Consider the following 24,523-nt stretch of genomic DNA (forward strand, 5'->3'; position numbering starts at 1 on the left):
AAATAAGTATAAAACTTTTAGGAAAAAAGAAAATCTTTGTGATCCAAGGCTAGACTTGACACCAAAACCACAACCCATAAAATAGTAACTTGGTAAAGCAGACTTCATTGAAATTAAAAACTTTTGCTCTACAAAAGATCCTATTAAGAGGATAAAAGACAAACTACAGACTAGGAGAAAAGATTCGCAAATCACATATCCAACAAGGGACTATACCTACACTACCTAAGGCACTCTCGAAACTCAACAGTAAACAATCTGGCAGTTCCTCTAAAGGTTAAGCACAGTTACCACATGACCCAGCAATCCCACTCCCAGGGAATGAAAACATAGGACCACATAAAGGCTTGTACATTAGTGTTCACAGTAGCATTATTCATAAAAGCCAAAGAGTTTTAAAAATCTGAATGTTCATCGACTGATGAATGAATATATGAATCTATCACAATTTATAGATGAATTGATAATGGTGATATATTCATAAAATGGAATATTAATTAGCACTACAAGGAAATGAAGAAGTAAGAGGCCAGTCATAAAACTCCACATGTTGAAATGTCCAGAACAGGCAAATCCAAAGAGACAGAAAAACATCTGTGGTTGCTTAGGGCTGGCACACACGTGGGGAAAAGAGGAGTGAAACTATAGGTAGAGTTTCGTTTTGCGTGATGAAAATGCTCCGCAACTGATTGTGGTGACAGTTGCACAGGTCCACGAATATGCTAAAAGCCACTAAATTATACATTTTAAGGACAAATTTAATGACATGCAAATTATATCTTAATAAAGCTGTTTTAAAAAGCTTTTCTAACATTTCAGATTAACCAAGGAATTCAATCCACTTCTGTATACTCTCTTGGTTACTTTTCTGTAGCTGAAGAAAAACGGGGGGAAAAGAGCCACAGAGGACAATTATGTAATAAGAAAACAAAATTTGTCATGAATATTTTCTGTGTTAAAAAGGAGCGATGTTCCTTTTTTTAAAAATTCAACTATATTCTGGATTTTGACCATATTTGTAACTCATTCTGTTAGTCCTCACAATCAAAATTACTGGGTTATTTTGTTACCAGTCATTAAAAAAAGACTGATTTGGTTACTTCAAAATGATATATATTTTATTTTTTAAAGATCAGCTAAATATCCTAACTTCAGGCAAACTGGGCATTTGATAGTAACAGAACACCTAAGATTCCTAACTTTGTTGGAAGATATAAAGGTGAGAAATACTGGGAGTGGGAAGACCAAATGACTACCGCAAGCAAGTCTCAAATCCAAACCACAGACCATCTAAAATGTATTTTAGCAGTTTGTTTTAAGGAAATGATAGAAACTTTTCCATTTGAACTTTTGGATCATAAAGCTATGGTAAAAGATGAGCAAAGGAGATTTAATCCTAATCATTATCTGCAAAAGAAGGAACTATAACATTTTAAAAAATTCCCAGCTATAACATAGCTATTTCTAATTGCCACTGTACTTACTGTTATATTACTACCTTGCGGTAAAAGGTGGATATTATAGCAGACATTTGTAAAAGGCAAACCTATAGGATAGAAATCAAAGCAGTGGTTGCCAGAGGCTAAGGGCGTGATAAGTGGATTGGCTACAAAGTCAATCCACTGAGCAAATATTTTAGAATGAAAATAACCTGTGTCTTGATTGTGGGAGTGACCATCCACATTTATTTAAAACTCTTAAAAGTGCACACTGAAAACAGTGAATTTCACTATATAAATTGTACTTCAATAAATCTTTTAAAAAAAAGAATCATCAAAGGTACTACATACCACTGTCACTAAAGAGAACTGAGGATTTTGAGGATTAAGCCAGAATATGATGCTATTTTCCATGAAACACAAAGACTAGAATAGAATGTTTTACTTTCTTCCTGGTATTAAAAACTAAACTTTTTGAAACATAAAAATCACTTCATCATTAACCACTGTCAATAAGATGACAAAATATTCCTGAGAAATATGAAGAGTCCACTTAGAAAATATTTACATGAAACCTCAGTTTCTTGCATATTGATAATGAGGATTATAAACACCAATTCATTGTATGGTGGTACTTCGCTATTTTCTTATCAACCTGATGTACGTGAACTTACTGGTCAAACTACGCTATTAAATCTAAGATTTATTTATTTTTTGAGTATCCCCATAATATTTGGCAGTAATGAACATCTCATAAAGGTTTCATAAATACACCTTAAACAGAACTGTATACCTTCAATCCCATGACACAAATTCTGTTATTAAATATACTAGAAAATAATACGTATGCTTTGGGGAAAGACATACACTAAAAAGATACAATAGAGATGATACAGAGATAAAGAGAGTAAAGGGATAGAATAAAAGACACACACAACTGGGGAGGGGGAAGGGATGGAGTAGAACGGGTCATTGGGGAGAAAAATGGACATCTGTAATATTTTAAACAAAAATAAAATTAAAAAAAAAACACACAAAAAAATGGAAAGATGTGAGATACTTCAAAAAACAGTCCCTAAATACAGAAAAAAATGAATGTACATTATGCCAGACAACAGGGGTCTATAAATGGGTTCCATACTGGGAATCAGGATGAAAGTAAGGGGAACATGGGATGGTGCAGAAGTCGGGTAAGAGAAAGTTTGGACTCAGCTCAGACAGGGAGTGGGTGGTGGGGGCTCTTGCTAGTAGCAGAATAAGAAAAAGAGAGGGCAAGGAAGACTATTACGAGATCTTCATGTCATCTAGATTTCTAAATATTTAGATTACTATTCATTGTGATCTATTTTTATAACTTTCCCATTTATATGCAACATTTTTTAATCACTTAAAATTTTTTAAAATGAAAATATGGAAATACCATTTTCAAAATCAATGTAATAAAACTGTATTTTTCTCTCCCCACCAGTAAAATCAGATATATTATTCTAAAATTTATCTTTCAAAAGCTTGTAAATTGCCTTTAAAATCATTTTCGTCGTGCTGGCTGATAATATCTGACTAATGATAAATAATATGAACTCAGAAGACTTCAGTGTCATGTGATTAACTTAATAATCAAAGATTAAGTACTAAAGTTTAATAGAGTAACATTTAAAATATAGCACTTTAACCAATACTAGAATATAAAATCAGCTGAGTTCATTATAATTTTATTATTTCATTAAAGATGAGATGGAAGCGATAAACAATATTGTTAGGACTCAGAAAGAAAAATACATACCAGAATATTTATAAATATTAACAAAAATTATATTTCTCATTCCATAGTAATATAAATTTCTAGTGAGTTCAAAAAAATGGATCTAAAAGAACAGCAGTATTTTTATTTCATCAGTTTCTCACAACTGTGGTTTCTAGTGGTCCAATAAAAATAAACAAGAGGCAATAATTTGATATGAGCATTTACTTTGAATAAAGTAAAATTTAACAGTAAGGAAGGGAGTTTATTTTCAGGCAGAAGGCTTGAATTTATTGGAAGCAGATCTCTGCAGTCACTGACCACACTGCCCCACATTCCCCGCAATCCTTATGACAGACAGACGGCCTGCCTCGCATTAATTCACTTCACACCACTTCTATCGATCCACAGCCAGTTCCCTAGTCTCTCTGCACACAGTGCCTGTCTGGCTGCCTACATCCACATCAGCACACAAAGGCCAGAGAAAGATAACCTTTTGCTTTCCATTAAAGACACAGGATCCACTTTTCCTTGGGCAACAGCATCAAAAATATAAAATATAACAGCATAGATGTCTCAGAGAAAAGTCTTTCTGTATGAAACGTTGGGGGCATTTATCCCTTATTCTAAATCAAGATAATTTCAATTGAGCAAAAAGAAGTTACTTTATTAAAGGCTACAAACCAATTAGAGAAATAAAAAATATTGTTAAAAATTGAAGCGAATTGAAGCAAATTGTCTTCAAGCCTGAATAAAAATATAATAATCATTTGGTAGTATGCTTTGATGGTTATTTTTAAAGAAATAAAATATGTTCTTTTCCTAAACAGCATTTATATTTTTTAAGAAAATTGCTCTCATATAAAATGCAATATAAACAATTATGAGAACAACAAAAGAAACATATTTACTGAATATTTCACAAGAAATAGAAAAGACAGGAAGTACGGCATCAACAGAACATTAATGTAAAAGTATAAGGTTTCACTATTGCTCCTCTTTCCCAACAAGAACCTGAAAACGATCCATGGTCAAAATCACGCCTAATACTTTTAATTCACTGCATGTACTTTTTCAAAGATTTCTTTTTGATTTGCTGGCTGGGAGCTAACTCAACACCAATTCTGGTTTCAGAAGACACAATAAAGCAAAGATTTATTGTTCAGCCTACAACGTGTTGGGAAACAAAGGCAAATCAGTCTTGACACACAACTGTACTAAAGAATAAACTTAAAATTATAAACTCTGGCTGATTTAAAAACCCAAATAATAAGCAGAATTATACATTTCAGAACTGAGCAAAGTATATTCTCTTGGATAAAAAAGTACCTTTGAAACGCTCTATGAATTTTCATTCTTTTGCTAGGATTACCCAGGCAGAGGTGACACCACCAAGTGGTAACAAAAGCAGTGCACTAAATAAATAAATATAGTACAATAGGTACACTGTTCTTTATAATAATAAGTAACTTTAGAAATCATAAAAAGAGACACTGATGAAGGCTGCTGAAGCTAAGATATCTTTAAAATAAGGAGGTTAAGATTTGGCCCGGACCTGAAAGGTGGGAGAGATCTGAGTGAGAGGCCAGCACGCCACTATAATAAGGCAAAGCCATGAGAACGACGAAGGCAGGGGACCATGCCAAGCTCCCTCGCCATCTGAAGCACCTGTGGAGCAGCCGGGTGCTGTGTGCCCAGCCCGCACCAGCTCCCGGGGCGGAAAGGAAAAAGACGGCGCCTCACTCCCAAGCAGCTCACATGAGAAATGAGGCCGTGGGGACTCACTGACAAAACTGAAGCATGAGAAATACTACGTTTTGTGTTTTAGAAAGATCTCTCCGTGAAGAGTAGCCAAGGACTCAAAAGCACAGGTAACAAAAAGGCACGTGAGCGTGTGTGCGCGCGCGCGCACACACACACACACACAGTTTAGAAGTTTTCATTTGAAGAAAGGCTACCACTTTTTAAAAAATGTTTGAAAACCGCTGATCCTGACTTTTTAAAAATAAAGACAGTATAAATGAGAAAATGAAGAGTTGTTTTCACATAAAACGTACAGAAGGGGGGGGCTCTGAACATAGGGAAGGCCGAGGAGGGGAGATTCAATCGCCAACAGAAATAACCATGTGGCAAATGTAGATTGTAAGTGCGCACGTGAAAACACACTGTCCACGGAAGAAAAACCAACTGACTCTGCTTGGGCCGGGGGAGGATGAGCACGGGTCACAAACAACTTCCCGGCAGGAGAGCTGAGGGGCTCTGCAGGCGCCCGAGCTCGGCGGGGGACACTGCTGACGGACCCCAGGGAGGCACAGGCGGGGAACAGAAGCACAGGAGCGTGAGGAGGCGAGGAGGAGGGTCGGGGCCAGCTGGGGCGGAGCCCGAGGCGGCGGGGAGGGGGCTCACAGAGCGCGTGGGGCTCCGGCACGGCGGCGAGAACAGGTCAGCCCGCGGCGAAGGAAACCACGGCTGCCGGCTGCTGCCTACGCAATGGCAGTAAGCAAGAGCCTCAGTAGCCCGAGATTTTAGGGTACGAGGAACCCTGTAACTTCTCTCTCGTCATCAGAATAGTCCAGGAGTTCAGTCTGTGCAGAGTCAGAAGCAGCTCTTTGAAGACAATTATGGGGACAGAGAGTTTAGTCTACACTAATACAAAATAAAAAATGGTACATTATCCCTTAAATTCAATGATGAATACAGGGGGCACAGTTTAGCACAGTGTCTGGGATACAGTAAGTGCTCAATAAATAACATTATTAGTATCATTCATATTATCACCATTGCCAAATTTGGCTTTTCTCTCGAAGTGCTTTACTTCCCTCAGTATTCAATATTCAACTTTTATCCTATTTGACGAACCTATTTATTTGTCTTTCTAAACTTTTCTTATGCATCGCTTCCCCCCTTTTAGAGCTACATTTCCAGGCATCTTAAAACATCTGTTTACATATAAGCTACTTAAAGCCAAAAACACTAGAGCAAATATTTACATTTCAAAGAATCAATATATCCTGTGACTTCTGTTATGGCCAATTATGTTATTTTCAAATATCCACAAACACACACACAGAAGTGGGAAAGCTTTTGATCTTGTAATCTCTTAACACACAATGAATAATTGATTTGAAAATTAAGACACAGGAATCTTGTTCTAATATCATCCTACTAGATGACACATTTAATTGGCGGGAAGACGCTACAAGATCACACTATAAGGCATTGGTGATAAGTATTTCTTCACAGTAATAACTTAGATAAACATTGTGATGTGCTTTGACTTCATTATTTGAGAATATTTAATTCTTCTACAGATAAGAAAAACATTCGGATGGGTGAAATCTGTAAGAAGTATTAAGTGTGGGTAGTAAGTAAACAAGCAGCTTGTGAGACTATGGGCAAGACTCCTAAGCCATGTTAAATATAGACGGTAAGTGAATGAGCTGGGAGATATGTTATGTGGAAAAGGGTGAAACGAGCAAGAATGTTACCTGCAGATAAAATTAACGGAAAGACCAAGTCAGAAGACAAGTGTAAAGCTGTAACACTCCCAGAAGAAAGAGGAAAACCTGCAGAATCGTGGGCTTGCCAATGACTCTTCGATACAACACCAAAGGTATGAACCATGAGAGAAAACACTGATAAACTAGACTTGATCAAAATCTAAAAATTTGTTTTATAAATGACACTGTCAAGAGAATGAAAAACAAGCCACAGCTTGAAAGAAAACATTTTAATATTACATATCTGTTAAAGGACTTGTACCTAGTATATAGTAAAAACTTTTAAGACCCAACCATTAAAAAAAACAAAAAACGGCAAAACAAAATGAAAAAGCTGGGCAAAGACCTAAACAGACAATCCTTGCTATTAGGAAGGTAAAATGTTAATTACTTTGGAAAATAGTTTGGCAGGCCTTTTTGGTGTTTTGTTTGTTTGTTTTGTTTTGTAATTACATTCACACTTACATATGACCAAGCAATTCCAATCCTAGGCATTTGCCCAAGTGAGTTAAAATCTTATGTTCATGCAAAATCCTAAACATGAATAATTATTGTAGCTTTTTCATAACCACCAAAACCTAGAAATAATCCAGTTGTCCTTAAGTAGGTGAACAGATAAACAAACCTTGGGACAGCCATATAAGGGAACACTATTTAGCAACAACAAAAAAGAACTATTGATTCATACAATAATATGGATGAACTTTAAATATATTTTGCTAAGTGAAAGAAACCAAGTCCAAAAAGCTACATGTTGTATGATTCTACTTATATAGAATTTTGGAAAAGGCAAAACTATAAGAATGGAAAACAGATCAGTGGTTGCCAAGGATTGGTGGGGTAGGGGTGGGGCTGATTATACAGAGGCTCCAAAAGGAACTCTCCAAGGTGCTGGAAATGTTCTGCATGGTACTGTGATGATAGATACCTCACTCTATTCATTTGTCAAAACTCAAAGGCTTATGTACCCAAAGAGTAAACTTGATTGCATGCAAGTTTTTTTTAAAAATGAATTCACCAGAATGCCAGGGAACCCGGGATGAACTGCAGCCTGTGACAAATGCATATGACTACATTATAAGTGTATGGCATAACCTCGCTGAAGAGTGTAAAGAAAAAAGGAGTTGACCTACATAACTGGGGAAAAAGGCCCAACACTGCTTATTGTAAAGCTAAAGACAAAAAGAACTATACACAAATACTGTGTTCTAGCTGGTAAACTGATTTTTCACAGAGATACGGGTTAGCAAGTCTAAATTACTGTTTATGTCTACAAAGGTTGAAAAAAACAAGTAAATCCATTATAGATAATGAGAGTCGGGTTTCCTACACTCAGAGAAAAAAAATTACAAAAGCATGAGAGGAATCCTGTGGTGGTGGGAGATACAGTATGAATTCATATCTATTTTAACATACATGGAGAGAGATACAGAAATAATTATAGGTATGTAGGGATACATTGGCTAGTATGTACATATATGTTTCCCAGTCTGTCCAGAGAGAGGGCCTAGAAGTGGTGAAATCCCAGCAAAACAAGCACACCCAGCACCCAGATCTTAATTTCTAATACCTCCTTTAGAGGGAAACGCAGACCTTGGAAAAATGGCTGATTCTAGGACTTAAGCAGGGGGAATACAAGATGAGTGGGGAACGTGTTCTGTGCCAGAAAACAGGGAAGTGACTTTAAAAAAAAATGGGATTGGATCAAAATGACACTGGAGACAATTTAAAGGAGTTCCCTATGGCTAATGCTGAAATAATTTGAGCAACATACTGGCATTATTCTTCAGTCAATTCCTACTAAAGCTTGGTGCTGGGCCATTTGAGGACCAAACATAAGGTCCGGGACCTTGGCGCAAGAAGTCCTCAATACAGTGCTTACTACATACATTAATTTTTATGAAGAGTGTATGGCTCCATGATCATAAGGAACTGCAAATGATGTCTCAATAAATATGAAGAAGTAAAATGGTAAACCTCAACGAAAACTAAGTAAGCAGGTACAAGAAATATATTTACTTCAGCCTGGAAACATGACAAAACGGCATCAAACTGCTGAACGAATAAACTTCCATACACTGTAACGGGCGTAACGCACCCACAGCAGCATATCGTTATTCCACATTACACTGATTAAATCTCACAATTCATTTTAAAGACTATTCATATCTAACCCGTGATTTAGAGGGGGACAGAAAGCTGAATTAACTATGGGCGCACCAATCATTGCCTCTGGCAGAGCTTTTAAAGAATTAACTTGCAATCAAGGTTTAAAAAGAATGAAAAATGAGTCAGATGAGTACTAAGATAGTGGATACTACAATGTGCAGGGAATGTAAGCTTCGATCTTTTTTTAACCCAGTCCCACAAATAAAAATAAAACCAGAAATACGTTTTTAAATGAGGCAGCACTCTTAGATTGGACTCAAACATTAGCACGAGTCCGGTGGCAGGGGTGGGTGGGGCGGGAAGTACCATGAAGGGAAGTACAGAGCCACTAAAAGCAAACTATCACTGAAGAAACTTGAGATTTACAGAGAATGCTAACAATAAAGAACTATGCTTCAAAGAGGGTAAGTGAAGGGCCCTGATCCACCTGATGTCGTGGGGATGCAGGCTAGCTGATATTGCAAACACCCCACCCCCACCGCTAGCCTCCGCCGGAGTGCCTGACAGCAGGCCTTAGAACTACGCTCCCTCTCAGCATAAGCAGCGCATACCTCCGTGCTATCAGGCTGGCCACGCATTCTTCCCAAATACTCTTTACTTATCGTGATGATGATGACAATAAAATAATAGTGGCCAGTATAGAAAAATACATAATGTTGGTATGTACCAAGCACTGTTCTAAGAAGTGCTTTCCATACTACGAGTGCTTCACTAAATGTTACGTGAAACACATGTACAGCAGTATCATACCTCAGTGTTCCCAGCTCTTGGAGGGCCTCCGCAGCACCTAGCATACTGCCAGCAACACTGTCATAATTGTTTAATTGTATATTTGTAATGAGTATTCAGTAATCACAATTCTGGTGAATAAAAAAGCAGAACCAAAATTTTACATAAAGGATACAAATATGTGATCTCAATATTTAACTGAAGTAATGTCGTCTTGTTCCATTTACCCTTACATTGCAAAAATACAAATTCTAATATCTAATTTTAGACAGATTTAAAAGTGCTTCAACCTTAAAAAAGTTTTATTAGTATTTCCCTCTGAATACATCTCTTTTACATTAAGCCCCAGCATGTCCCAATAACGTAATTATTTTCCATGTTTACATGGCTTTGGTCTTGGCTCTGCTGACACTCCCATTGTTCTGTACGGTCTCTACAGTAAAGCTTTTACCACACTGTTTTATTGCTCAGTTGATCACCTGCCTTCCTAACAGAAAATAAGCTCCACGAAGACAGGACCATGACTAACCCCTGCATCATCATGTTCCCCAGTGCCCACAGCTATGTTTAACACTTAATTAATAGCTGCTGAATGAGGGAGGGAAGGAAGGAGAGAGGAAAGATCGAAAATACGCTATGATATATAGATTGATGAGGACATTTAAAGTTGTTTTTAGTCTTTTATTATTTATGATAGCAATTCTACAAGCAAATATGCAGAGCGTTCATAAATGAAGTTTTAGCATATGCCCCACGTATATCTGTTTTATATATTCTTATTAATAAAAAAGTCTATGATACAAGTATGTAATACAGTATTAAGAAAACTGTCTTTCTTAAAAGAAACAGAAAATACTAAATTGAAATAAACTAGGTAATTTAATTATATATATATATATATATATATATATATATATACACACATACACCATTGGAAACTACCATCTACTCACTGCCGTATCATCCTCAATCACTCAAGCATATACACACTATCCCTTAGAAATTTAATTACTCTAGCCCAGGGTTTCTTAACCTCATTACTACTGATACTTTGCATTGAACAATTCGGGGGGGGGCGCTTGTGTTTAGCAGCCTCTCTGCCTCTAGTCACTAGATGACAGTATCACACCCTCCCCCAACTGTGACAAAGATGTCTCCAGATGTTGTCAAGTGTGGGGATGGGGAGTCTGCAAAACTGCTCTGGGTGAAGAAGCACTGCTCTGGACTAATGATTCCCAAAGACGCAAGTCACAACTTCCAAGTCAGGTGAAGTGGGATATATTTTATTCAAAAGAATCTTATCAATATCAATGCAGCCTGCCCCCACCCTATAACCACTATTATCGATAGAAATGTGCTGTCCCCCCGAGGCTGATTGAGATCCTTTCTCCAGTGATTAATTATGATTAAATTTTCTATTATACCACTAAAATAAAATTGTGACATCTTTTAAAAATAAAATACTTTTAACCAAGGAAATTTACCATCTTTGATCCATTACTAAATTATCACTCATACAGTAGATTATAGAAACATTTCCAAAATTAGTGTATATTTCCCTAGGACATAGAGATAAAAGTAACAGCAGTGCCAAAAAGTGGTAGAAAAAATAGAAAAAATTATAAAGATGATAGGTTTGAAGTGGCTATAAACATCCAAGCGGAGATGGAGAAATTTAAATAAATAGTATCTCATTTTTTAAAAAATATCCAGCATCTACAATGTCATGCTCCGAGTCAAGTATGAACACAACACAATTTGGTCAAATGACTTAGCACTGCTTTTAAGATTTTACTGGTATATTTTCAGACAGACATAAACTTCTATTCTGATGAATCAACCAGATGGGGTTCTTTGGAAATGGGGGAAGTCTATAATGAAGAGATATAGTACTCTGAGAATGACCGCCAACCAGGTAAAGAAATTTGCAACTGGAAAATATTACTGAATTTAGTCTTCAAAGGAGAATTCACTGCTTCTTCCCCTTTTCCTATGTATCCTATTTATATCTGTCTTGTGGCAATTAGATTTTTAAAACTGTGTGGAACTAATTCATCACCACTCAAAGAATGAATCCTTAAAATGTCCATTTATTTCTAATAAACTATTAGAGGGAGATTTCTTCTGCATGTCAGATTCCACTATTACAATTCAAGCAAAGGAAAGACTCTTCGGTCCTTAGGACTGCAGTTACAGTTTGATTTGCTTCCTCTGACCATAATTAAACACATACACACAAAACATTTCAGACTACTAGTGGAAAATTTGGCGACGATCTTTATTTTTTACCTTTCCTTTTAATTTCTTTCTGTTCCATGTGTTTCCTTCTAGATCACTCTAGCACATTTTAACTTAAAGAGACTTTATATTGGGCGATAAGCACATGGTGCAGTGTGCAGATGATGTTTTACTGAGTTGTACACTTGAAACTTATATGGTTTTATTAACTAATGTCACCCCAATAAACTTAATAAAAAACAAGTACTTTTACCTACCTACATTGCATGGATCACCACAGTACAAGCTTCCTAATTTATTCCACAAACAAATCGCAAGAAAAACAATAAAGAAAAAGAGAGGGGAGAGGAGGTGAGAGATAAGTAGACAGGTGATTGATTGATTGACAGAAATCTTCTATATTAATGGAAATGTAAGAAACATATAAACCAACTGAAATACATGAATTTTTTTGAAACCGTAACTGAATAAACAAAAAGATTATGAGACTACTGGGGAAATACGAACACTAAGTTATTAAACACTATTTAAAAATTCGGGTTTCTAGCATTCTAATGGTATCAGTTATTTTTTTTTATTAAAAATGAGTTCTTGTAACTGACATAATCATAGATCAGGTGATGTCGCACCTGAGAATTGCATCCAAATGCGGGGGAGGTGTTTAGAGGGCAGGACATAAAATAAGACTGCCTACATGTTAGTAGCTGCTGTAGCTATGCAGTAGGTACACAGAGATTCACTACATCACTTTTACTCATGTTGAAACTATTCCAAAGTAAGAAGTTTCACAAACTGAAGAGGAAAACATATTTATCTTTTACGAAAACTAGTCTAAAAAGTTATATTTGGTATTCAAGCAGATCATTTCACAAACCATCCTGACATCTCTATGCAGCAATTCCAAGAGGAATGAGAAAATCAAGATCTACTAATTAGTAGAAAGGTTTTCAATTCCCTATTTGATGTGGGGTTTCCCCCCAAACCCCTATGCATCCAACAATCATTACCCAGATTGTGTGGCGCACAGTTAATAGAAAGGAAAGAGGTAAGCCTACTTTTATAAGAAGCATTTAAATACGCTTTGGACCAAAGCAAAAAAAAACCAAAATAGTAACACCTATGTTACCGGCTCATGTGTCACATGTCCACTTCAAGAACAAATGTTTCTGTTGTGCATCACGATCACTTCATGCACACCACAAGGCCACAGGCCAAGAGGAAGCAACTATGTGCAGAATTACATAAAGAATTCCTCAACCAAAAATTTAACCTGAAACAGAGTCTCTTGCCAATGCATCTTTTAAATATTTAGTGCAAAAAAAAAAAAATCAAAACTCAAGTAACATGCTTTTTGACAGGGAATATAAATCCATTTACTTATTCCATATGTAGCACATCGCAGAAACATTTCTGTACTTACTATGCCTTGGGGGGAGGGAAATATCTAAATTAACGGGTAAACCTTATCCAATGATGATTTATTAAGTCATGTGGGCAAAAAGTGATTATTATAGAGGACTATCAAGTGGATCACAGCTATTAAAAGATGACTGAATATATATGAATCTATATTCACACTGTACAATTATAGTTACATAAGAACAAATATGTCCTAAAACCAGTTAGTTGGCCAATCCAGATCTAAAAAGTTAGCACATTTTAAATCAAAATAATAAATTATGTCTCAGAGATTATGTAGTGTATTCAAAAGTGTCTCTGTGCTTCCAGGAGACAACTATTTCAGACAGTATTTTAAAGCACACACTGTGCTGCACTCTGCTAGCTCCACTAAAAACACAGTGATCTGCTGGAGAAGTAGCAAGAATATATCTGTACAAACTGAAAGTTGTCCTGCATGATAAATTCTAGGAATTACTGTATATAAGAAAAAGTTTATAACTCTGTCATGTATTGCTGCATGTTTTGGGGGGGTTTGGGGAAAATCATGGATCATTTATTAGAGCAAGAGGCATTTAGGGAACAAATATTTAACTAGTTTCTAATTGTGCTACATAGAACCCCAGAAAACAAAAGAAGAGCATGAGGTTTTTAATGCACAAATAAAAAAAAATTCACTTAAAAGAGAAAAAAAGAAGGTTTAAACGGCTGCCTAAATAAAGTCTTCAATTTTTTAAAAAACTCTGTTTTCTATACTGGGATTCTGGTTAAGGTTTTACATATAAGTTTACTACCTAAAATGTTTGAGAAACAGGGGTTTGTTCCCTGCCCCCCTTTGGAATGGACAAGGATGGCACCTATGACCTCTCCGGGGTACAGCCAAAGCGTGCTGAGGCAGGACACGCGGCCAAATGCCGGTACCCCTCTTTGCACTGGACTCTCAGCCAACGATCCGGTTCAGCAAACTACTTGTTTATCCATCATCAGAAGAATTCTTTGGGGGAAAAAACCACAATATTTTTCTCCCTGCTTATTGTGATCTGATTGGGAAACTCTGAAGTGAATGAATACATATCCTTGGTCGAGGGGGAGTAACGCCTAGGAAAATCACCTTTGAACTCATCCTTCCTGCCTCTCACCCTTCCTTCTGGGAGTCATTATGCTCGAATCTCTTCTCCGTAAGTGGGAGCAGTGATGAAATGGAATGGGAAAGGCATCTGGCCCCAAGTACCCACCCAACATCTATAGAGGACGACCTTAGGAGGTCTCAGATTCCTGATCACATCCTAAAATAACAGGTCACACTGGAGATGATGTGGTCACTTTCAACCTCACGTGGATATTTTATAAAAAGTGCCATGACACTTTAGATTAAGGGCTACAAATGTCCCACTTTTGACCCATCACCCAGAATTCAGAGATTCACTTCAAGTTTAGTTCTTCAGACTTTGATAGTATGAAGTCTGACCCTTGCTTTCGTGGGGGAGGGGAGCAAAAAGCAAAACAAAACACCACCTGAGTGTAATGCCTGCTGGCCACCCCTAGCAGACAGTAAAGAAAAAGCCTGCACTTGATGCCTGAGACAGAAAAGTATCTCAAAATATGTAATTTACCTCTTTGTACCCACAAGCTATGCCAGGCTCGTTTAATAACGTTTAATTATCGGAGGGATTTAATGTCATTATATGTCTTCATAACCCCCTCTTCGATCTCTATCCCCAAAGCTGAGTGTTCCTTAGTCCAAGTACACATTTCAAATATCAGTCTCACCATCTTTTCCTAGTAAAATGTAAGGTCCTTTCATAAGAATTACAAAAAAGAATTGTGATTATAGCACTGACATTAACTGTAGACACAATTTCTCAAACGACAGCCATAAAATAGGTGGTTGTGGTTGTTTTCTTTCATCTCTAAATCAAGCAAGGAAAGTCTTTTCAAGTGATGGGTAAGATTTATGGAACAAACACAGAAAGTATGTATAGAAAAATTACAAAAATACTAAGTACCGTTACAGATGACTGGATTGGCATTTAACAGGCTGAAAGAAACCAGATCAATCTCAATCTTGCTGGGGTCAATTCGGGTGCTCAAACCAATAAAACAAATTTTTTTCTTCATGTTTGTGGACCAGAAGTGCTAAAATATTAACCAAGTCTGAAAATGTCATGCACAATGAAACCATTTATAAATATTAAAACACATTTAAAATACTTATTTGTATCAAAATCTGCTTAATGAAAATAGATAGAAGATATAATAAATCATTATGACAATACTACTAAGGAAAAATAAATATAAAATATCATAGTTCCTGAAGAAATCATAAAGAGGAAGGGAAAATGAATTAAGCAAAGATATTTTAACATGATTTCACTACTTTAATCCCAGAATTTATAAATAACACTAGAATAAAATCCACCATTAGCTATTATAATAAAAATACTACAGATAATATATTGGTTCATATCATTTTCTTGCAATAGCTTTAAATTACTGTTTTCCTTCCAGACTCTAAAATCTATTGTCACATGCAGATAACTAGGCTTCAAACTAAAATACTAGAACAGTGCAATTACATGTAATATCCATTCAATAGAAAGAGGTAAGAAAATTAGAAATAGGGTATAAAATTATAAATGTCTCACTTTTAATGAAAACTGGATTCATTCGTGCATATTCAGTGTCTAAGATCTAAAACATCATAAGATTATCAGTCAGCTTTCTGCTCTATAACAGCAAGTTGAAGAGGACTCTGAGTATCTGAACTGGAATAATCTGTCCTAGAATGAAGAAAATTTATATTTAAAAGCTTACTAGACACTGGTTCTATTTCAGACATGTTCCGGTATTCATGTGCAGTGTTTTGTAAAGTACTCTATTTCCATTAGCATTATACATTTTTGTTCTTCAGCAAATCAGCAAGAGACTAATGGCACAAATCAATATCATACTCTTCATAGCAACTAATATTAGGTCATTTATTACAGCAAAGGCCACTAGGACCTTAGCTAAAGGTATATCAGGCATTTCTATTTGAACACCATTTAAAAAAAACCACACTAATGTGTCACAGGTGGAATGAGATTTTCTTTTATAAAGTAGTCTTCATCGGCTTAAGTACCTTCAGCTTCTTACAGTGGGTGGTAAGGGCAGAAACACCTCAGAGAAAGCCAGCCATGCCTCCTAGGGGCCTTGCCACCAACTGCAACGCTAGAAGAGATGCCCGAAAGAGAAGGAAGGGGCAGGAGAAAACAACAAATTATTCCAAATCCTTTCATCGCCAGGAGCTTCCCACGGGCCAGCGGACAGCCAGGTCCCCCACGTGGAGTGAGAGGGAAGAAGCGGGCACGGAGCCCATGCCTGATGGAACCGCGACTCCGCAGCGACTCAAGGAACAAGTTACTGAGCTTCCCTAGGCTCCACTCCTTGCCCTGTCCCACAGGCCAGGGCACTGTCCCAGGGCTCCTCCTGACAACCCGAAGCCAGGCCGCTGGCTACGCAGTCACAGCACCTCTGACACAGGCGACTTTTCCTACTTCATCCTGCTGGGTTCCCAACCTGCAGCACTGCCTGATAACAGACTTTTCTGCTTATTACTTAGAAAGTCCAACCAATTGATCCAGTAATGCTTTCATTTTTAATTTACCACTTCTCATTTCTAAGATGTGTAAAAAGGATATAAGGAAAATTGCAAGAATATTAAAAATCACCTCCAAGAACTCAAGTCATGTGAAACTAAAGGATTTTCCTTTAGATAGTTGTGACTGATGAAGAAGAAATTTCATTGTTATTCCATTAGGTTAGTAGCCAAACACAGATAAGAAGAGCAGGTTAATGCTGTTAAATACATGATCAGCCTAGAGTGCTTAAAATTAAGCTCAACAGCTCTGACATTCTGGAAGAAAAGAGAGGAACAAATCCCTCAGGTCCCACTGAAACACTGCAAACAGAGACAATACAGATACAGTGTGCTTTGCATAAGACAGTCTGTCTCCAGACGAACCCCTGCCGCCTCACAATATGAAAGTTCCCCAGAACATGAAGCGCTTTTCATGTAGGGCACTTAGTCGCAATTTCACTCCCTTTCTAATCACAATGCACAACCATCTCCACCGCCTTGTGATAACGTAAGACAACTCCTAGATATTCCTGAGGAAACCTCATCTTCTCACTTCAGCTAACTCACAAAGCAGGCATTCATTACACAAGGGGTACTTAAGAATTATCGGTTCTTTATGAGCAACCAAGTGATTTTCCCTTTTCCCAATTTTAATTAGAATATTTTTCACCAAAAAGAAAGCTACACCCAGAATGCAACAAAAGACCCGAGGAAATAGTCAAGTCAGCAGAACGTGAGGAGCCAACAGGGACACCACAAAGTGCTTGCTTACACTGAAGCATGGGGATTCTTTTCATTAGAGAGAACTATTCTTTGCCAGTTTACTCTTATTTTATATTTAACTCACATATGTTTGGTTACCTGGCTTCTACACTCCCAGGACCCTGGGAACAGTAAGTTAGAAAACAGGGCAGAAGCTCCTAGGGCTGAGACAAAATAGCCCAAGAGCAGACACTGGGAACAATTACTAGACAATAGAAAGAGAAAGAAAAATTATTTTTAAAAAACAGAAGATGAAACGCCAGAGGCATCTCAAAGTGGGTATTTTTAGTTCAGATAAACAGGTCCACTCTCTTCAGTAAGCAAGTGGTGGTAGTTTTACATCACAGGCCAAAACAGCTCTTACAACTGAGACATTTTGAAAGGTTACAACAAAAAGGGTTAACTTTTTTTTTATCTAGACAATCATTCCTAAGAAGGCTGTTAGAGACTTCCAAATGACTGAGGCATAGTTTAAAAGAAAGGAGGAAGGAATACTATGTAGCTTAAGGCCTTTTGAGGAAGGGGAGAGGGGGGCTCACTTAAATGATATTTACCAACCCCCTCCCTATCCTTTCCCCATCTTCTACCAGCAAACTCTGAAAATATATGCCTACCAGAGAATGCACTAATATTTACATCATTTTTACAATATACTTTTCTACTATAACATATAGTTCCATCTTACCTTCTTGCATATTGTTGGTCCATCCACACTTGTGCTCAGAATGACCACTAATTTACAATCATCAGAAAAGTGACTTCGATTCCAGGTACTACAGTGTGGCTTGTTGAAAGTCAAACCCAAAACACTGACTAGGAGTGTCTCTCAATGAACAAAGAAATCCTATTCTGTTGCCAAAGGGGATAAAAAGACGACCCTAACCCTGGTAACCTTAACACAAAAGGAAGCTAAAAAGGCAGGGACTCGATAGGAACAAAGGATTGTTCTTTCTGATGACATCAATACGTATTAAACACGATGTGCTACACATCCTTCTATCAATATCTGAGATGATAAATTTGCAAATTAATACTGTATCGGCCATAACTGCATAAAATTACCATAGCACCCTCTTTAGAAGAGATTTTGATTTATTTAATGGTAGTAACTTTTATGTGTTTAATGTTTCTGAAATTAAAGGAGTTGGTGAGCCACTGTGAGCAAGCAGAATACAATGTACGAGAAATAATTACGCTTGCGACCTCATGCCCCGTAAGGTCACTCTGCATCACAGGCCAAAGGAAATCAGGAACCATCAGCGTTTACCTCAAGGAGTCACTGCCTGGAATGAAGGGCAAGTGTGGGTATATTTCACCAAATAGCAGGTGCCTGACCTCATAAAAAAGTCAATTATCAAAATGCTACACGTGGAATGTCACATATAAGAAATACATAATATTGGATTATGCAAAATATCTTCACTTCAAAATAAATCTGAGACAACTTAGAACATTTTATCTTCATCCGGATTATAATACAACAGCATAAAATAGCATTAATTCTTCCTTATTAAGAATAACCAATAAAATTTTCAAGTGTTTTGTAACACAAGTAATTGCAAATACATGCTAAAGAGTGAAATCTCAGAAAACATTTACAGCATTTATGTCGCTTTACAAGAACGTGTGCACTATTTATCACTCCAGTCCCTTTACTGTGAGAGTAAGAATCACAATGTACTTACCCTCACATTTGCTATCAGGAAGCAGACATTAAAAGCACACAGACTGACTGTATTTGTAAGGGACAGAATGTTTCCTAACAGGTTCAAGGACAGAGCTCCATTACCTGAAACAAAATTCTTATACCACTCAATTAGGACTTGCTTTTAGTAAAAATTTGTGAACTGGCTTTTCAGTTAAGTTGGACTGTTGTTCCTTTTCTTCCCCAGTGATTTCTGGTCTACTGCCAGAGTCCCTGGGGAATATAAATCAAGGTGAATTCTGAGGCAGTGACAACAAGGAGACCAAAACTACAGAATCCAGCACAGGAAAGGAAAGGGGCCAGCCAGCCAACACTCACTACCTGTGTTACATACTGTGCTGGGTGCTGTCCAAAGTTTCTCCAGTGCTCTCAACAGTCGTAAGAAAAGCAACTGGCTTCTGGCCCACTGCTTTCCTTACGTTCTCAGACAAACCCACAGAAGGCTTTTAACGCATAATGCACTTAAAATTCCAGAAGACCCCAGACAATATGACCAGCTGACTTGTCATCTACATCCCAGCTCAATCACTTATTGCCTGTGAAGTCAGAGAAAGTTGCTGGCTGCTTTAAACTTCAGACTTCTCACCTCTACGACGAAGGGCTATCACAGTCTATCAGCCCACTATGACATTCTGCTCTTCAGAAAAAAGCATTTTCCGAGTTTCAAATAACTAGCCAAGGGACTCTTAAATCAAGCTCAGTCATAAGTTAGGAGCTGCCAATATTGCTTAGGCAATTATTGCATATTTTTAAAAGTGCGTAGGATGATTAAATTATAAGAAAATATCTGATGAGTGGTGTATTTACCAGATATATTGCTTAATATTTTACCTACTTTGGTGATTAAGAAGATTCCTATGCTAGAATAAGTTTTAGGTTTCTAAAAGATTGCTCCATGCTGCAACTTGCTACAATAACCATCTCCTTAAACATTAATGACAATGGCAGAAGCGTCTTCACTACAAGCATGCTGATGGCAGGTGTGGGCTGTCCACCAGCTGGCTCCATAACCTCTTGATCCCTTCGGACAGCAAATCTGTTCCATGGCCCTGTGTGGTCATTCCTCATTTGCTGGATGCTTTCTTCTCCTTTCACACACTCAGAATCCCTGCTCCTTTAGCTTGACATCCTTTTATTAAAATAGAAAGCTCCCAGTAAAGCAAATTAAAACTAATTTTACACTCAGTCGATGTAAAAGTTCCAGAATAGATTAATATATTATAGCAAAGCTGTTAGAGTGAGATGTTCTAGTTACATGTAGAATGCCTGTTTGTTTATTCTTGTGCTAAAAAATACAATTGCAGTAAGTGATAAGATTAAAATTTTAAGTAAGCCAGCATTCAGTTAAATTATAAAGTACTCCAGGACCCTATAACTAAATACCAAGGACTTTAATTTACATGAATGGAAGGGTTTAACTCTGACCAAGAACCATCTAGTTTATCCTTATTTAAACAACAATGAGGACCATTAAGAGTAATTTTTTAGTTATATTTCTGCTCCTTTTTGTTGCTGTTGTTAAATTTAAAATGGCTAAAAATGACACTGTCTAAAAGCAAGATTAGTTAAGCCAAATACCTACTCATTCCTATACCCCAACTCCGTTTAAAATCTAAGGAAGCTGCAGGGAGCAAGCCAGAATAAACAGTGGGTAAGATAATGAGGTCTGTAGTCTGACAGTCACTAAGTAACTGAGGGACCTTCAGGAAGTGCTTTAATCTCTCTTGGCCTCAATTAACTCATTTGGGGGGAAAAAGTGGGGGTGGTAGTGATAATAGTGCCTGCTTAACAGGGTTAGTGCGACCAGTTAGTGAAATAATACAGACCAGGTACATAACAAAAGCCTGACAGAGAAAGTGTTCAATATGGGAGGATGTGCCGTTATTTTACTTGTACTGCCTCCTCTCTGGACTCTCTGGCCGACATCTGGCCCAGCAACATATACATGTTTATCACTGCTTCGGGGAGTAACCTGTGATCACATAATGCCTTTACATTCTACCCAACACATTCTCTTGGTTCAAAGATAAAATAAAATGGCATCCACCACCATTGCTACTGGCACCTCTCCTCCCAAACTGCCAAGAACGCAAGGCTGTGCTGATCTTAGGTGTCTTTCTTAGACCGTATTGTTTCTCAGTAAATAGTCTTGACTAAACAGATTAAAAAAATTTTAACTGGAGCTGTTAATTTGTGATGTTTTGGTTATATGTGCAATGTATATATTTGCATTTACAGATTATGAATGTATTCATTTAGCAAATATATAGTGCTTACCATGGCTTATGCACAGTTCCATGTGCTTAATAAAGATTAACTCATTCCATCCTCAAATAACCCTATAATGTCTCACTATCTTCATCTGTGACAAGACTGAGGCTAAAAAAGGTTAAGTGTCCAAGGTCACCTACCTAATTAAACCACCACTACAGTCACTGCTGGCAAACATCTGGTCGAATTATACCAGTTATGATAATTGTAATCCTGTTTGAATCTGGTTTTCATTTCCTTCTTATCCAATCATGTATTGTCTTTCTTGCCGTGTACAACGAGTATCTCATTAACAAAAATAACTGGTATTGGCAAAAGGTCATTTAATACGAATCCACCTACAATCCAGGCCAAATTCCCAGAGTAAAACGTTTTTGCAAAGTTTCATTGAGACTTTATCTTAAAAAAAGTAAAACTGATTTATTTTATCTTAAACAGATTAAAATTTAAATTCTGAACTCTTTAGGAAAATGAAGAATGAGTCAACTGCCAAACTTGAATGAAGCATACTTTTCCAAAATGAAGAGATGATAGCACAAATACGAATTTTCCTCAGCGCACATTTGACCTAGCAGCATGTTTACAAAGGTTTCATTATGCAAAAAATATTTATAATTTCAACAATTTTCCCCCAGGCCTTTCCCAATCCCTTCAAAGTATACTCATTTGAAAAATCCACCAGTCAAACCCTTGCTAATGTTCTCTTTTTCAACAGTACACTGGTCTAACTCTACAAGATCTTGATTTCTGAAGGATTCAGCTTGGAAAGCATCTGCCTGTGTCTGCACTTGCTTATCAGATCAATGCGTAACAAGCTGGCACGATAAGCATAATCATGCAATGGGCAGAAACTGAGGCTAGTGTTAAATAGGGTAGGATTTTGGAGGGGATTAATTTTATAAGGGGTCAGTCTATTAGTGAGCATCTTGGTATATAACTATTGGGTTTTTTTGTTTGTTTCCTAACCAAACTCCAAACCATAGGGATTTCATAAAATGAATGAGCAGAATTTGAAGATCTTTATTTTCACCTGAAGGTGAATGACTCACTTTTGTTGACAGGTAGTAGCAAACATATTTGTGAGTTTTGGTGCTTTCCTAACGAGCATGAAAAGCTTTGTGGATAAGTATGAGAACTCTTACGAGACATGACGTGGTCCATGTACTGCGGTAAATAAGGAGCCCAGGCATCGATGGCTTCCTTCCGTCCCACCTGCTCAATTCTTCTCAGCTCTGCGAGAAGCAGGGCCTGTGCTGCTTCTCTGACCTGAGAAGACCACAGATCCCAATGTGAAAAAAAGCAGATCAGCCAGTGAGGTGTTTAATAACCAGAAAGTTCAGAATGAAAATATATAAACCACATTTATTTACATGGCAAAAACGACTAACCAAGCAATGAATTAAGGACTTAAAATGGAATAAATTGGATGCCCACAAATCAAAGACATTTTAATTACTGCTCTCACCGAAAAATATTTCAACACTAATAGACTGAATTGTGTTTGAACATTTAATCAGCTTTGGGTTTCAATTTTCATTTTCCAAAAGCTTTTAAAACATTCTTGCACTTTAATTTTGCATTTTCAATTTTAAAATTTCTACATATATATTGTTAAAAGTCATTAGAACTATTAAATTTGTTTTCTCTTTTAGCATGAAGAAATTTGAACTTATCTAGTGAATTCTTATAATATATATACTAAATAGGTATTGTTTACAAAAACATACAAACCTAAGACATGCTTAAACAATTTGTTTTCAACAAATAAGCAAACCTAATTCGTGTAACAGCATGAGCCCTACAGAAGAACACTAGTTTTCAAAATTGTATTACCTACATTTTTCTTCCTTGTCTTTCTTTTATAACAACTGTTGTTTTGCAGTTTTAGTTTAGTTTTGTTTTATTTTGGCAAAAGTGCCACACACATGGGTTTAAATAAGCTAGTCAATTGTCAAGTGATGTACCAATTAATTAATTATTTATAATTGAAAAGATAACAGCAGCATCTGATATGAGTTTGAACAAAAATTGTTTTTAACTATAATTGACTTTTGAAGTGAATGCAAATATTATTCAATGCAAAACCATGACAATTTTAGTATGCTGCATTTCCACTTGTAATTGAGAGAAGACAAGGAAAGAAGCAAATATGTTAATTACATTTGGTAAATTAAAAATCTTGAGTGATGCAAACTACTCCAACTCTATAGATTTGAAATGCCATAATAAGGAAAGTCTCCAAGTCCCTGGTGATATTATATGCCAAATAATATCTAATAGAGTGTAGTCCATTAACACAAAATAATAGCTCTCATTTCTTGAGCCCCTACGACTTGTCAGACTCTGCACTAACTGTTTTACTTGTGTCACCTTATTTGACCCTGACAGCAATCCCATGAGGAACATATTATTATCCCCACTTTACAAATGAGCTTCCAACAGGTTAAGTAAATTGCTCAGGGTCACAAAGTTAATAATTGGCAGAACTGATATTTAAATCCAGGTCTCTTCCATTCCAAAGACCTTCTCCTTTTATTATAACACAGTACCTTCCACTGGACTATGGCTATTCTTAGAATTTGATTGGTGAGATGATACCTGAGCGTGTGATTGGGAGGACCTGGGTGTAGGCATGTGTGCGTGAATGCATGTGTACAATCTGCATAGAAACCAGTACTTAAGAAACAGTTCCTGCCCGGCCGGGCGTGGCTCAGCAGTTGAGCATCGACCTAGGATCCAGGAGATCGGGGTTTGATTCCCGGTCAGGGCACATGCCCGGGTTGCGGGCTCGATCAATGACTTTCATCATTGATGTTTCTATCTCTCTCTCTCTCCCCTCCTGTCCTCTCTCTGAAATCAATAAAGATATATTTTAAAAAAAAGAAAAGAAACAGTTCCATAAAATATATGAAACTCTTTATCAAATACTCACTGGTTAAAAAAAAAGTAAAG

At 37.0% G+C, this 24,523-nt stretch overlaps 1 protein-coding gene across 3 annotated transcripts in view; it reads right to left on the minus strand.

The window, feature by feature from the left end:
* WDR7 (WD repeat domain 7) overlaps positions 1–24,523 on the minus strand; it is a 271,518-nt gene that overhangs the window by 162,429 nt on the left and 84,566 nt on the right. For all 3 annotated transcript variants that reach the window (XM_081150203.1, XM_081150201.1, XM_081150202.1), the window contains one exon: positions 22,714–22,837. In XM_081150203.1, the coding sequence (XP_081006329.1) occupies positions 22,714–22,837 (124 nt within the window). The remainder of the gene's footprint in view (positions 1–22,713; positions 22,838–24,523) is intronic.

This window comes from Miniopterus schreibersii, assembly GCF_964146895.1.
Source record: "Miniopterus schreibersii genome assembly, chromosome: 10".
NCBI classification, from domain to species: Eukaryota; Metazoa; Chordata; class Mammalia; order Chiroptera; family Miniopteridae; genus Miniopterus; species Miniopterus schreibersii.